Source organism: Vulpes vulpes, chromosome 2, assembly GCF_048418805.1.
Source record: "Vulpes vulpes isolate BD-2025 chromosome 2, VulVul3, whole genome shotgun sequence".
Lineage (NCBI taxonomy): Eukaryota > Metazoa > Chordata > Mammalia > Carnivora > Canidae > Vulpes > Vulpes vulpes.
This window is the reverse complement of record NC_132781.1, coordinates 105204741-105221738: the sequence shown is the minus strand read 5'-3', so window position 1 is coordinate 105221738 and position 16998 is coordinate 105204741. Positions and strand designations below refer to the sequence as shown.

The following is a 16998-nucleotide window of genomic DNA, read 5'->3' as shown; positions in this document are numbered from 1 at the left end:
AATGGGTTCAAGCTTAAGCAACCATCAACTTAATATAGACTGCTATATGCAAATGTTATATACAAACCTTATGGTAACCACAAATCAAAAACCAGTAATAGATATGCAAAAATAAAGAGGAAGGAATCCAAGTATATCATTAAAGAAAGGCAGCAAATCATGAGAGCGCAAGAGAAGAAAGGATCAGAGAAAATCTATAGAAACAACCATGAAACAAGTAACAAATGGCAATAAATACACATCTATCAACAATTATTTTGAATATAAATGTCCTAGATGCTCCAATCAAAAGACGTAGGGTGATAGGATGGGAAAAAAAATAACCCATCTATATGCTGCCTATTAGAGACTTCTTTTAGCCCTAAAAACAGCTGCAGATTGAATATGAGGGGATGGAGAAACATCATGGAAATGGATGTCAAAAGAAAGCTGGGGTAGCAATACTTATAATGGACAAAAAGGACTTTAAAACAAAGACTGTAATAAGAGACAAAGAAGAACACTATATAATAATAAAGAAGACAGTCCAACAAGAAGTTAGAACAATTATAATTATCCATCACCCAACACAGAGGCAGCCAAGTACATAAAGTTGCTATTAACAAACATAAAGGAAATAATAATAATACAATAATAGTTGGGGAATTTAATGTGCCACTTACATTAATAGACAAATCACCCAATAGAAAATCAACAAGGAAACAGTGGCTTTGAATGACATACTGGACCAGATGTAACTAACAGATATATTCAGAACATTCCACCATAAAACAGCAGAAGACACATTCTTTTCAAGTGCACATGGGACATTTTCCAGAAGAGATCACATTTTAGACCACAAAACAAGTCTCAACAAATTCAAAAAGGCTGAAATCATACCATGCATCTTTTCTGGCCAAAACACTATGAAACTAGATCAACCACAAGAAAATATCTGGAAGGGGCACCTGGGTGGCTCAGTGGTTGAATATCTGCGTTTGGCTCAGTCATGATCCTGAGGTCCTAGGATCAAGTCCTGCATTGAGTTCCACACAGGGTGCCTGCTTCTCCCTCTGCCTATGTCTCTGCCTCTCTCTTTCTGTCTCTCATGAATAAATAAAAGTCTTAAAAAAAAAAAAGAAAATATCTGGAAAGAGCACAAATACATGGAAGTTTAAATAACATGCTACTAAACAATAAATGGGTCAAACAAGAAATCAAAGGAGTGAAAGTTACATTGAATGAAAATTGAAAACATAATAGTTCAAAATCTTTGGGATGCAGCAAAAGCAGTTCTAAGAGGGGAGTATGTAGCAATATATCTATCTCAAAAAGCAAGAAAAATCTCAGCTAAGCAACCTAACCTTACACCTAAAGGAGCTAGAAAAGAAGAACAAACAAAACCTAAAACTAGCAGAAGGAAGGAAATAATAAATATTAGAGCATAAATAAATGAGATAGAAACCAAAAACTCAATAAAACAGATCAATGAAACTAGGAGCTGGTTCTTTGAAAAGAGCAACAAAATTGATAAGCCTCTAGCCAGACTCATCAGAAAAATAGGGGGGAGGGGAGAGTAAGTATTCAAATAAACAAAATCAGAAATGACAGAGGTGAAATAACAACCAACACCACAGAAATCAGAGAATATTATGAAAAATTATATGCCAAAAAAACTGGACAACCTATAAACATATAACCTACCAATACCCAAGCAGGGAAAAACTGAAAATCTTAACAGACCAATTACCAAGAATGAAATTAAATTATTAATCAAAAAATTCTCAAAAATAAAAGTCCAGGACTTTCAGCCTCATAGGTGAATTCTACCAAACAGTTAAAGAACAGCTCATACCTATTCTTCTCAAATTATTCTGAAAATATAGAAGAGGAAGGAAAACTTCCGAATTCATTCTGTGAGGCCAGCATTACCCACAAGCCAGATAAAGATACCACACAAAAAAAGGAAACCACAGGACAATATCTCTGATGAATATAGATGCAAAAATCCTCAGCAAAATATTAGGAAACTGAATACAAGAATACATTAAAAAAATCATTCACCACAATCACATGGAATTTATTTTCAGGACACAAAGGTGGTTCAATATTCCCAAATCAATCAATTTGATATATCACATCAGTAAGAAAAAGGATATGATCCTTTTAACTATATGATCATTTCAATAGATGAAGAAAAAGCGTTTGACAAAGTACAACATCCATTCATGGTAAAATCCCTCAAGAAAGGAGGGTTAAAGAGAATATACTTCAACATAATAAAGGTCTTATATGAAAATCCAACAGCTAGCAATGTACTCCCTGGAGAAAAACAGAGAGCTTTTCCCTTAAGGTAAGGAATAAGACAAGGATGTCTACTCTCACCACTTTTATTCAACTTAGTACTGGAAGTCCTAGCTACAGCAATCAGACAACAAAAAGAAATAAGAGGTATCCAAATTGGCAAGAAAGAAGTAAAACTATCACTATTTTCAAATGACATGATACTATATCTAGAAAACACTGAAGACTCCACCAAAAAAGCTACTAGAACTGATAAATGAATTCAGTAAGGTCGCAGGATACAAAGTCAATATACAGAAATCCAAGCATTTGTGTACACTAATAATAAAACAGCAGAAAGAGATATTAAGAAAACAATCCCTTTTCAATTGCACCAAAAGTAATAAAATACCTAGGAATAAACTTAGCCAAAGAGGTGAAAGGCCTGTACTCTGAAAACAATAAAACACTGATGAAGAAATTGAAGAGAACACAAATGGAAAGATAGTCCATGTTCATTGATTGGAAGACAAATATTGTTTTTTTTTTGACAAATATTGTTAAAATATCCATATGACCCGAAGCAGTCTACAGATTTAATACCATCCCTATTAAAACACCAACAGCATTTTTCACAGAACTAGGACAAGCAATTCTAAAGTGTGTATGGAACCAAAACAAACAAACAAAAAGTCCTAAATAGTGAAAGCAATCTTGAAAAAGAAAAACAAAACTGGAGATATCACAATTCCAGATTTCAAGTTATACTACAAAGCTGTAGTCATCAAAACAGTATGGTATTAGCACAAAAACAGACACAGAGATCAGTGAAAGAAAATAGAAAACCCAGAAATAAACGCATAATTATATGGTCAATTAATATTTGACAACGGGTAAAAGAATATGCGATGAGGGAAAAGAAAAACAAGCCTCTTCAAGTAATGTTGGGAAAACTAGACAGCTTTGCGAAAAAGAATGAAACTGGGCCATTTTCTTACACCATACAGAAAAATAAACTCAAAATGGGTCAAGGACCTAAATGTGAGACCTGAATCCATAAAAATCCTAGAAAAGAGCACAAGTAGTGATTTCTCTGACATCAGTCATAGCGACATCTTTCCAGATACATCTCCTGAGACAAGGGGAATAAACACAAAAATAAAACACTTGGATTGCATCAAAATAAAAAGCTTTTGCACAGCAAAGGAAACAACCAGCAAAACTAAAAGACAACCTACTGAATGGGAAAAGATATTGGCAAATTAGATATCCAATAAAGTTAGTATCCAAAATATATAAAGAACTTATACAACTTAACACACACAAAAAACAATCCCATTAAAAAATAGGCAGAAGACATGAACAGATCTTTCTCCAAAGAAGACATCCAGTGGCCAACAGACGTACGAAAAGATGCTCAACATCACTCAGTCATCAGGGAAATGCAAATCAAAACCATAATGAGTTATCACTCACAACTTTCAGAATGGCTAAAATCCAAAAAGTCAAGAAACAAGTGTTGATGAGAATGTAGAGAAAAAGTAACTCTCATTCACTGTTGGTGGGAATGCAAACTGGTGCAGCCTCTGGAAAACTATGGAGGTCCCTCAGAAAATTAAAAATAGAACTACCTTACATTGTAAGAATCGCACTACTGGGTATTTAACCAAAGAATACAAAAACACTAATTTGAAGGGATATATGCATCCCTATGTTTATTGCAGCATTATTTACAATAGCCAAAGTGTGGAAGCCACCCAAGTGTCCATCAATAGATGAAAGGATAAAGAACAAGGGAAATATATATATATATGTGTGTATATATATATATATACACACACGAATATAAACATATATATGTATATGTATGTAAAATGTATGTATATATACACACGAATATATACATATATATGTATATGTATGTACATACATATATATGAATATTATATTATTCAGACATTATATATATGTATATATATTAATATTATTCAGACATTTAAAAACCCCCACAAAATCTTGCCGTCTGCAACAATATAGGTGGATTTAGAGAGTATAAGGCAAAGTGAAATACGCCAAGTTGAGAAAGACAAATACCATATGACTTCAGTCATATGTCGAATTTAAGAAACAAAATGAACAAACAATGCAAAAAAAAAAGAAGAGAGATACAGACCAAAAAAAAAAAAAAAAACAACAACCAGACTCTTAACTAGAGAACAAACAGATGGTCACCAGAGGGGAGGTAGGTGGGGGGGATGAATGAAATAGGTTAAGGGGATTAAGAGTAACACTTATGTTGATGAGCATTGAGTAATACATAGAACTGTTGAATCACTACATTGTACACCTGAAACTAATATAACACTGTATGTTAAGCACACTGGAATTAAAATTAAAAAAAAGAAAAACAACTTGCCTCATTCCATTTAGTTTCTATTTTGACATTAAAAATAAAATAGTTGAAATTTATCAGTTAAGAATGTTTCGGATGTATAAAGTGCAACTGCCATTAGCAATAAAGGAGTATACATGAATAGTGTTTTAGAATTACATTTATTACTGAATTTATTAGATTATAGTAACTTACATATTAATTTCTTTGAGACATTATATTATAAATAATTAAATATTCATTGGTATTACATGGATAGTTCTAGGTGAGCTTAGTAATTCTCTTAAGCAGTTGTTGAAAAACTCCTATAAAATATTAAAGAGTCGCACATAACACTATCTACAAATATTCACTGGTTTTAAACTGAGCAACTCAGTGGGGAGAGAGACAAAGGGTTTTTTTGGAATTACTTTTGTGATAACTTTTAAAATAGTCATTGAAACTCAGCATTGTTTTTAATAAATCAGTTGTATAGATATATCCACCTATTTCTGTATTTGTATGCCAGCTCTAAAAAATTACGTGGTCCAATTCATTAATTTTAGGATTGAATATATTCTGTGCTTCTCTCTGTGTCAGGCCCTGAGCTAGTCTGATCTCAAGTTAGTGCTGCTAAGTCTCTAGGCTCAGGAATTCATAGAAAAGTCACAGTGAAGTGTAATGGAAAGAAAATGCACTAGAACAGGAGTAGGAATACCGGGGGTTTTGATCACTTAAAAGATCCAAGCTTTAGCTTCTTCATCTATCCAATAATGATAATATGTGGCATAGTGATTTCACTAGTGGATTGGGAGTTTCAGAACTGGCTCCTCCCATGCTCTTGGTATCATTTAATGCTACTAACATCTAATCAGCTGCCCTCCATTCTCCTTCTCCATTGCTGTCACTATGGGGAGAGTGACTCATTACTTACTCTTCCTGCTGCTTGCCCTATTCTTGTCAAGGACAGCATTATTCACCCAGATGTTAAATCCCTCCCTTCCCTGCACCCCCACATGGTGACACCTGTCTACCTCACTAAGATCTCCAAATATGAGCCCTCTTATCCAGTCCTCCATGGTTAAGTCAGGCCCTCATCTACCACCTGAACCATTGTAATAGTCTCCAAACAGGAATCGCTCCCTTAGCTTTGCCCACATGGCCACCATTTTGATCTAAGTGCAAACTGGATTACATTTCTCAACCGTGACTTACAGCTCTTTAAGAACCCCTTCACTTCCACACGAAATCCAGTCATCTTCATCATCTGGTCTGAACTCATCCCTCCACCTCCCCTCCCATTATCTCTAGCACCCACACCAGGCTTGCGCTAATGCCACACTGACTGTGATGCTGAGCGCCCCATGCTGATTGTTCTTAGATGCTTCTCACACAAGCTAGTCCCTCTGCTGGGGATACTCCATTCTCCCTTATCTACCTGGCAGTCTTTCTTCAATATGCGGCTCATGAAAGGTTTTCTTCTTTACAAAGCTTTTCCTGAATGAGCTGAGCAGGGTCTGTTATCTCTTTCTCTGAGCCAGCCCAGTTCCTATTAGTCCTTTTATTACTACACTAGGTAGGTCTGTAAAACAATTACATGTTTCCATGTCTCCTTTTTCTAATAGACACTGGACTTCTTGAAGGATGGGGCAGTGTGTTTGTTATTTGTCTTTGTTTATCCAGCTAATATCTCATTGTATAAATTGATGATCAATAATTTCTTATAGGTGGAGATGCCTGGGTGACTCAGTGGTTGAGCATCTGTCTTTGGCTCAGGGTGTGATCCTGGGGTCCTGGGATTAAGTCCTGCATCAGGCTCCCTGTAGGCAGCCTGCTTCACCCTCTGCCTATGTATTTGCCTCTATGTCTCATGAGTAAATAAATAAAATCTAAACAAATTAATTTCTTAATAGGTGAATAGTTGCTTCTACCCTCATGTACTTTGGCTCTGATAATTACAGCTTTATCTTCAGGAACAACAAGATTCTTTCTCTCTCTCTCTCTCGCTCTCTTTTCTTTCTTTCTTTCTTTCTTTCTTTCTTTCTTTCTTTCTTTCTTTCTTTCTTTCTTTCTTTCTTTCTTTCTTTCTTTCTTCTTTCCTTTTCAGACTCTCAACAGGTTTTCTTTTAATCAACCATCCCTCAACACCTGAACCCCACCAACCTTTCTCTGAGTTGTCTTCTATTAAATAGACTCCACTCAAATGACTTATTCCTTTCATTTTTCTTTCATAACTCTTCATATTTAGTTGTACTAAAATAAAGTTTTCAACATATTAAATGTAATTATGAGTTTAAATACCTATCTTGATCCCTTATAATTTACATTCCTTTAGACAGCAGCTTAAATTCCTTCCTCATATCTGTATTCCCAGCAGAGGCTAGTGTATAAGGTGGTTGATAGTACAAGATAGTAGATGCTTGCTGAATTAATTCATGAAGGTATGCCTGAATGTATGAAAAGAAATAATGTATTTGAGAGTTCTTTGAAACTGGAAAGTCCAAGACAAATGTTAGATATTGTTATCATCTGGATCACACCCACGAATCATATCCTTTCCTGTCTGCTCCTTAGTTCTTTCTACCTAGACATCCTACAGACCCTTGTCTAAATTATCACCTCACACAGACTTCCTTGCTCCCATTCAGAATGCATTTTGACATTAAACTAAACCCCTCAGCGCTTGGATAAGGAGGTTTGAAAAACAGAATCAACGGTCTTGCGATTTAGTACCAGCCTTAAAATACTAGTGAATGATAACCATATTCTGAAAATGAAGATTCCCACATCACTTTAGGTGCCATTTTTTTGGCTGATGGCAGTATGTTTGTGATTAATTTATGCTTGTTCCTTATATAGAACGAATTTATTAGTTAGGGAGCAAAGGTATAAAATATGGAAGAAAGAAAATAGTATATATAATATGAATGACAAGAACAAATACTTGATGCAAAAATTTCACCTTTTTCCCAGGAAATCCCTGCACATTTTACAAACGACACTGCCACCCCTTCATCCACCTGGAAGAAGGGACTTTCTCCAGTGTAAAAGGGCAGTATAGCCTCTCTGTATCTCAAAATCACCCCACTGACTGTTTAGGGCAAGAGGTGAAAAATACTTACCTTAAGCACTTGGGAAGATTGGAATAAGAAAGAATATAATTTTCATGGATATAGAATATGGAATGAGCAGAACTGGCTGGAGTTGACACCTCCCCTTGTATGAGAAGTACTATGAGGTCACTGAAGACTGGAAGGGACAGGACCTTTGCTAATTCTCATCTGAAAGACGTCAAGCAGAGTACATTTTCCCATGGTACTATTTTGACATTTGGAGTCAATCCTTCCTCCAAGTGAAAAAAAAAAGTCACTTGCATAAATGCAACTTCAGTAGCACCTTGACAGTCCCTGGAAGTCATCCAGCGGGATGCCAATTTAACGTGGTTAAGTCACCCTCTTAGACATATGTGGTGCCAGGTTGGTCCAAGGTGCCTTTGTGGTGGGGTGCACTGCTCCATAGCTAAGTGCTAGTGAGAAGGCATGGGGCCGCTACATGTGGGAGATGCTCCCTCCTATCACAGAAGGGGCAGCATGGCCTAAAAACATGGCTTCTACGACAAACACATTCTGGCTTTATTCTCAACCTGTCACTTTGGAAGTTGAGTTACTTAACTTTTCTGAGTCTTAGTTTCTTCATCTATGAAATGGGATGATCATACCTTCCTCATACAGTTTTTGCAAGGATTAAATGAGATAGGGCTGTTTTAAGTACCTGATAATTATTATGTGTTTATTTTATTTTTGCTTCATCTAACTCTCTCATCCTATCCCCCATTAACATCTAATCCCAAACTCTGGGTTTTTTTTTTTTTTTTCAGGATTTTCCTTTGAAAATTGTGCATGATCACCAATGCTATTTTTTTCCGCATGGATTTTGCACATCAGTAAGGGAATGAAAGTGAATTTATTTCTCAGTTTCCTTCACACTAATGTTCAGTTATCCAGAGGGTGTCATATCGCCAAATGTCAGTAAAAATAATATATATATAGCATAATATGTAGTATGTAATATATAATGTATGATTTTATCTATATCGTCTGGCTTTTTAATGATAGCAATTTTGCCAGCTTCATTTTTTAACTGCATGTTCCAAATGTCCAAAATACCAGCTTTTGCTTCCCCTTCTGAAGAAATCTTTTCTCCACGTGATTATGAAAATTTTAAGGATATTTTACAGAAGGACCATTTCCCCCACCACCACCACGCACCGCAAATCATACTCCTTTCTATATGCTATTCTACAGAATAAGAACTCCCAGGGGCTACTTTTGAAACTCACATGTGTAGGTGAATCTTATGAAACATGTTAGTCTTCCTCTAGAAAGATATCTTCACCTATGGTGATATTCTTCAGATAACATTTTTAATATAGGAAGCATTTACATAAAATGACATCTGGAAAACTGGATTCCCCATTCTTCTCTGAGAGGGGGCTGTTATAAGACCACATCAAAGAGGTCACACATGGCCTCAGGGGCCACTGCAAAGCCTTGGCTTTTTCTCTGAGGGAAATGGGAAGCCATTGCTGAGTTTTGAGCACATGAGAGACCTGATCTGACTTAGTTGTGGTGATAGCCTTTGGTTGCTATATTTTAATCGACCATAGTTGAGCAAAGGCAGAAAAGCAAGAAGAACAGTTGAGAAAAAGATGGTGGTGATTTGGACCAGAAGGGTAGCAGGACCTCTCCTGCTGGTTACATCTCCAGATTCTGGTCAGATTTTGAAAGTCAAGCCAAAAAGCTGTCCCAATAGGCTGGATGTGTAGTGTGAGACAAAGAAAGCAGTCAAGGATGACTATAAGGTTTTTGGCCTGAGCAAATGCATAAATGGTGTTGCTGTAAGCCCAGAGAGGGAAGGGTGTTAGAAAAGCTGATTTGGGATAGTAGATGAAGGCTTTAGTTTGAGACATGTTAAGCCTGAGCTGTCTAATAGACATCCACGTTGAGATAGCAAACAGGCAATTAGATATGTAATTCTGAACTTTAGGAGAGGTCTGGTCTGGTGATAGAAGACCCTTAAGACGTGCCTCTTGATATTTTTAAGAGGCTTAGAGCATTGTCAGGCTCCTAGTGAGAAAATAAGCAATGGTCATAATTCATATAGTTCCTTCTCCTTTGACTATGTCATTTGAATCATCCAACATAACTGTAATGGCCAAATACTGCCTACCATATGTATTTACACTCTGAGCTAACAGTTAAAGACATTTACAAAGTAATCTTTTTTTACTTTTCAGGTTTACCACCGCCTTGCCCCCATGCTACTTTGATGAGAAACTCCCCATTTCTCGAGCGTATTTTGTAGGGAGCAAATTAAAGTTCAAAATAAAGATTAAGACAACACTATGTCTGCTACAGTCAATGCAATTCTGGAAAATGTCCTTTGAGCACAAAATATTTAGCAGTAGAAGTCATGTAGAATGATGGTTCAGATAGTTGATTCTAGCATTAAAATGAATTCATATTCCAACACATCACCTTGAATAAGTCTCTAATCTCTCACTTCTCCAGTTTCCTCATCTGTAAAATTGAGATCAGTGGGATTATAGAGAATCTTAAGTGGAGTAATAAATACAAAGAAAGTGCTTAGTACAATGCCAGACACAAGCAAATTCTTATAATTTTCAGCTATTATGATGATAAGCAACTTTAGTTTTTGTTTTCAATTGTAACTAAAGACTAAAAAAGTTCCCTGTGGCTTTTCATTTACTATAGACTTTTCATTGAATACCTATTTCGATGTGTCACTTAAAATTTAGAAAACCTAGTCTCAAGGAATTAGGCAAAGGAAGGCAAAAATACATTAGGAACAGAAATCAGAGTCTGATCCAATGTGTTATTGGCACCTTCATCCCCTGCTTGTCTCCCCACCCACCCCTAGCACCTTGCCCATATTGGTAATTAACAAGCTGAAGCAACGGACTCCAAAGAAATACACAAAACTTCCTCTTCCCTCTTATGTTATTTTAATTGTGTGTATTTTGTTTTTAAGCATGGCTCTTTGGGGGAAAACACAATGTGTCTACTATAGAAAAACACATATTCTTTTAGGCAAGTAATTTTGGAAGCAAAAGATGGTCTCCAGGGTATGAAGATGGAAAAGGAGTAGTATTAGCAGAAGATAGCACAGAATGCGCATTTTACAGTGTAAAAGAAAGATATTTTAGCCTCCCTGCCTAAAACAACACTGTGCACTATCAGTTATGCTGAATTGTTGAATAAAAAGGAACCAGCTACAATATGACTGCTCAGAGTGAAAGTCAATAGTCAACTCCTAGGTAGCATCCCAAGGCAGCAGAAATCTCTCGCACTCATGACACACAGAGGCTTAATTGGTCCTCCTATGGTTTGGAAGAAAGGCCTTGAAAATACTTCTGACCTCTTCGAAGCAGATTTATAGACATGTAACAGTGCTTTAATCCTTGCATCCTAGAATTGCCAAGGTAATAGAATATCAGTGGATAAAAGCCTAGTAAGACAATGATCATCTGATATTCCAACTCTGTGCCAGGCCAATTTGGGATTTCAATCACTTCCTTTCTCTGAGCCCTGAACTCCCCTCACATAATGTCTAAGGGGTGTATTTTTCCTTTATATTTTTTCCATATTGTCTCCAGGTAGGTTTCTTTCTTTTTCTTTCTTTCTTTCCTTCTTTGTCTTTCTTTCTTTCTTTCTTTCTTTCTTTCTTTCTTTCTTTCTCTCTCACTCTCTCTTCCTTCCTTCTTCTCTTTCCCTTTCCTTCTTTCTTTCTTCTCTATGTGTTTGAATGTCTACCATGGAATTTTTGGTTAACTTAATGCATCCCTTTTTACTTGTTCTAATCTAAATTCCTTGAGATAATCTACTCTTGCTCTGAACTCTGCTCCCCTGTCTGCAGCTGGTGCTTCTCTGATATACCTTCCCTTTCTTATCCATTTACATCATCTTCCATCATAAAACAGTGTTGTTCTTACTATGATCCCTAAAGAAATGAGAAGATATCCATAAAAATTATCATGAAATAATAAATTCTATTTAAAAGATAGGCATACTAGAACACAAATATCTATAGGAGTTTTGCCCCTTTTGGAAAAGTTGCAGTGATATTTACAAAGGCTTTGGAATTAATTTTGGAATCATTTTATGATCTTCACAAGAAAATTACCCGATTACCTTACCTTAGCTCCGAATTTTACCCAGATTAGTATTACTCACCTAATTCACCAGACTGATGCCAAACTCCCTTTGATAGCTTCCAGAGCTCATAGCAGTCCCACTTATAGGAAGGATCTTCAACAGAATATGGAACATAGCCCGAGGACAAGTCTGGAGAATTACAAAATCGTTTTTGAGTAATGGCAGCATAATTAAAATGTCTATAGTTCCCAAGTACTTTAGAAGGGAAAACTCCCTTTTAGATAAGAGTAAATTCCCTTATTTCTGGTAACAAACTGAACTCACTGTTTTATAGTCACATCCTAAGAGCTAACTCAAAGATTCTGTTACTTTAAATTATGTTCCAGTACGTAGTACACTAAAACTTTTAATCTGTGTATGTGAAAGATATGCTCTTGACAATAACAGTGTGTCTGTCTTATTGTCTCTAGGACTATCCTTGATAAAAAGGAACTACTAGAGTTTGCTCAACTTGGCTGTTACTTGGAATATGATCTCTTTGGGACTGCACTCCTTCATTACCAATTCAACCCGGATATCGACATGCCCGATGATAATAAAAGAATTAGAAGGTAAATATGATGAAATCTCTGATAGCATTTCCTTTTACCAGCCCTTTTTGATTCATATCTGGGTGGGTATTAGCAAAGATTCGGAAAACAGTATGCAGGCGGAACCAGAGACTTGCAGAAAAAAAAATGTATCGATGCTGTTTCAGGGAGAAAAATCTCTATATATTATTTCAAGAAGCAAATGAGTCATCCTAAGTAGGCAAAAGCTTAGCAGCGCCTTAGAAGTTCAGTTGCAGATGGGCAGCTGACAAGAAACAGATAATACTTAACCCCTGCCATGACGATACGAGAACAAAGATGTTTTCCTCTTTTTCTCCCTAATGAAGTAAGCGGTTTCTTGCCCATGTTGTCCACACTGAAGTCCTAACCTCCTACAATGAATTTTTGAAATGCTTTATCAAAAACATTCACTCTGGAGATGACTGAAACTTAAAATGCTGTAAGTTGAATGTCTAAAGACCAAACGTCATACAAAATCCAATCCCTCGTAGTTGTCCAAGCAAATAATTATAGAGTCATTCTCTGCAACCAAGTAGACTATGTTTGGAGCCAAGGACGGATGGGTACCTGGTTTGTCTTGGTTGCACGGTGACGTGAAGACTGAATGAGGCATGTGAGGGATAATGGGAGGAGAAACAGATTTGGGGTTCACAAGGGTGACTGGTTTGGGAATATTTAAGAGTTGCTCCCCAGTGGAGCCATGGATAAGGGTGTGAAGCTCAGGGTGGAGATCTGGACTCAGACATCAACGGAGGCATCTTTGGTCTGTATGTCAGGCTGACAGCGTGGGAGTGAATGAGACCACTCAGAGAAGAGGATAAGGACAGAACTCTGGAAAGCACTGATATTTAGGGAATGGACTCTGGAACAGTCACTCAGGGACAAACTGAAAAGCTTTCAAAGTAAGAAGAATATCAGGGAAATGTATTGTTGTGGGAGTTAGTGCAGGAGAACGCTCAACGCGGAAGGGCTTGGACACCTGACAGGTGGCAGACGTCAAGTGCGGCAGAGGCTGAAGAGTGTCCATTGGATTTCACAGTCTGGAGATTCTCTTGCACGTTCAGTCAGTGCAGTCTCTGTAGCAAGGGCATGAGGAATGAGGCGGGGGTAAGGAAGAGGAGAGAGAATGTGGAGGCTACTCTTTCCAGAAGCCGGGGTGTAGGGCCAAAGTGAGAAGCCCTGGCTGGATCAAGGGAAGGCTTTGTTAAGAGCTGAGCAATGTTTCTGGGCCTGAGAGCGAAAGCGGAGAGACAGAGACGACCAGGCCTGGGAAGCTGTGCCTATCATTCTACAAGGCTGTTATGGAATTTATATGAAATAAAGGATGCAGACTTTTTATGGGAGCGCCTGGTGCAGAATATGAAAATAGTCAATCGATGCTAACTTACAACAATCTGGAGAAGGGAGCGACGGAGCGAGGCTTTGAAGGAGACAAACAGATGGAATCTGAGGAGCAAACAGAAAGTTGGTTGAAAGGTGTAAGGCGAGCGACAGAGTGAAGGCAGACAGACGTCATGGTGAGACCAGGAAACTGAGGACCTATGGCCACACGTGTTCTGCGGTGTCCCTGGGAAGCAGACATGCTTCTCTTCTGCGAAGGAAGGACCAGATTCAGGGCAGGGCCTCGTAGACGAGGAGGAAGGCTGGGAACGGGGGTCGTGGGGAAGACCTCGAGCCGGGGGCCACGGTTGGGACAGGCCTCGGCGCCTACCCTGGCGGCCCACCTTCACAGCCGTGTGCCTTCTGCCGCCACGGGTAGGGTCACTCCTCTCCGATGGCCTCATTAGCAGTAAAAGATGCTTCCCTGTCATCAGGGAGAGCTGGTTGATCCGGGTAACACTAGCTTCGTGGATATGGAGATGCTCAGGGGCCATGAGCAAGCTGACCTGACCGATGAAGCTAGGTCTTTTAAAAGTGTTTTTAAACTACTGAAATCAGTTCTTGGACACACAGATTTATGGTTTGTTTTTGCTTCGTTCATTCTGTGTTATGATTCTCACTTACTTGCCCAGGAGCACCATTCAGTACAGGCAAACAAGCGTCCCTAGGGCCCTACTAGCTGGGGCCGGGCTCGGGGGTGGATATTCTCTGGGATTTAGAGCGGGCCGTGTGGTAGGGCTTTCTCATCTTTCATGATCTCAAAACCATGATTTCCTGAGGAATGCCCTCCACCCGTGTTTCACCATTCATCTTGGAAATGGGAAGTCTGATTCTAGGACCTGCTTCCTTTTCCTAAGCCCCTTCGTGGTGGTGAGCTGTATCTTTTGTATCTTTTGGAGGACCCCTATGCCATCCATGAGGCTCCCAGGCCTGAATAAGAGAGAGGGGGTCTGCAGAGGGGGTCTGTGAAGGAGGTACGGGGGGGAGGACCACCCACACCTCACTTCATATTCCTCCTTAGCAACTTTTGGCTATTCTTTCAAGAACAAGAATATCATCCCAGTCAGCTTTCCTTGAACCAAACGTAAACATTCTAGATGTAGGGAAATCCATCAGAATTTATGTCTAATGTATGTGTGCTTATGTATATCTACATACGTAGATATACTTAATTGTTCTTAAATTAAAATCATGCATTAGGTCAGTTGACTCAAGCACAGCTCACGGTAATTACCGAATGACCTTCTGGGAGGGGGGTGTGCTCCAGTACCCCGCCTGTCCCCCCCCCCCCCTTTGGACACTTGATTTTCATCACCCATTGGCAGTCCTTTTGCGAGCCTTAGTCATCTTACAGCTCGGAACTGCAAGAACATAGAAGCACGCTTCTGCCTACCTCTGGTTTTCAGCCCCAGAAATTCTGTGTCTAACACCTGTTTTCAATCTTATGCTCCATTTCTCAAATCTTATTATATCTCTGCCTTTTCACACTTTGTAGTCTCTCTCTAATATTTGTTTGCAAAACACTAACTCATTTGTATTTCTATAATTACTGTCATATTTGTCTTCTCATCTACAGTGGTTCTTTCCTTCTGGCGGCATCTCTGGAACTACTGTTCTTCCATACAATGGCATAGCATGGGAGATGAGCTTTTATTTCAAGAGTGGCCAAGTTCTGTCTTGATAGGCAGGAGATAACTATGTTTGTAGCGCCACGACAGTGTCTCTCTCGTGAGAGAACTAGTCTCCAGATTCTTGACTTAACGGGTTCTAAGGGTTCTCGTTTTTCAATGAGTATCTTATCCATCATACTCTTTCCTTACTACTTCACAGCTCTATAACTTTGTGTTTCAGGGTCTGGCACGAGGCCATGGGCAGAAATTTGTCTATTCCTATGATACGCCTCTGTAGTAATGTGATATTCTTTTTTCTCAGACCAGGCAAAGACCAGGCAAAGAAACAGAAATTTTGGCAAATGCTCAGGAAATACAAGGGGGAAGGTGTACCCTAAAATTTCCTGGTCACGTGATACTCCTTTTCAGTTGGGGATTCAGGTTTGTTATACTAAGTTTCAGCAATGTGTGCGCATCCCGTCAAATCTTCCTCTTTTTTACATAAATGATCATATAATTCTCTTAGAGCATTCCCTTAAATGGGGTTTGTTCCAAAAGTAATGCCAGATCAGAGCTTTGGGACGTATTACAAATTTTAAAGAGGTAAATATCCATGGTGGCACAGACAGCAGTCCAAGTACTTATAGGACATGCAGGGATACACGTGACATGAATGCAGATTTCTAGACGAAAAGGCTCAGGGTGGCTCTTCTCTGGCACTTGCATTCCTTTGACCTACAAACACAAGACCTCATCTTCAATGATCATTTTATTTTAAAATGTATGTTCTCAGAGGGCAGGGCTTTGTGCTTGCCGTTTTTGTGTAGTGGCCCACATTTTGCTTATTTTAGTAGTTATGAAATATGACTCATGCACTAGAATGGCAAGAAATGTCATAGAAACAAAAAGAATACCTTTTAAATAATTAGCCCTTGGAAGAAGGTGCTTGTCCGACCATCTAGATTCATTTGGGAATCCAGAGACTGACAAGACCGCATAAAGAATGCCAGAGAAGAACCACTGTCTCCAAGTACACATCCTGCCATCAGAGACTCGTGGAAGTCACGACAGACACTGCCCAGAGTCCAGACGCACACAGATGGTGGCTGTCAGGAGGTGACTCACACTATAGATTACAGCATTTAACAAAGCAAAGAGGATTAGATGTTTAGACAGTAGTTGGAAAGCCATTCTCTAAGCAACTGACTATATATTTAAAGGAACAGCTCAATATTTAGAATAATCTTGTTGAGATAGAAGGAAGATAGAGTAAGTCTTTACTGGTTGATTTAATCCAATGCCTCAAGATGACTACTAAGTCGAAATTCCCGCAGACTTCAAAGGGACCATTGTTCAAAATACAGAGGTACCTTTACTGACCTTTTTAAAATGACCATCTAGTTTATCGTATGCCCTTCACTTTCAAACAAGCAGATTCTACTCTCAGAATATTTTACTTGTACAAAGATTTCTTTGGTTTCCCTATTTTAATCACAAATTCCAATTGATTATATTTGCTGGAAGAAAGGAGAGAGAGAGAGAGAGAGAGAGAGAGAGAAAGGAAATGGGGTCTGGAAAATGGGCCCATT

The 16998-nt window shown here is 38.4% G+C and overlaps 1 protein-coding gene across 5 annotated transcripts in view; it reads left to right on the top strand.

Annotated features, from left to right (window-relative positions):
- The window catches only part of PTER (phosphotriesterase related), a 101267-nt gene that overhangs the window by 46398 nt on the left and 37871 nt on the right, over positions 1-16998 (top strand). For all 5 annotated transcript variants that reach the window (XM_072749435.1, XM_072749431.1, XM_072749432.1 and 2 more), the window contains one exon: positions 12279-12419. In XM_072749435.1, coding sequence (XP_072605536.1) covers positions 12279-12419 — 141 coding nt within the window. The remainder of the gene's footprint in view (positions 1-12278; positions 12420-16998) is intronic.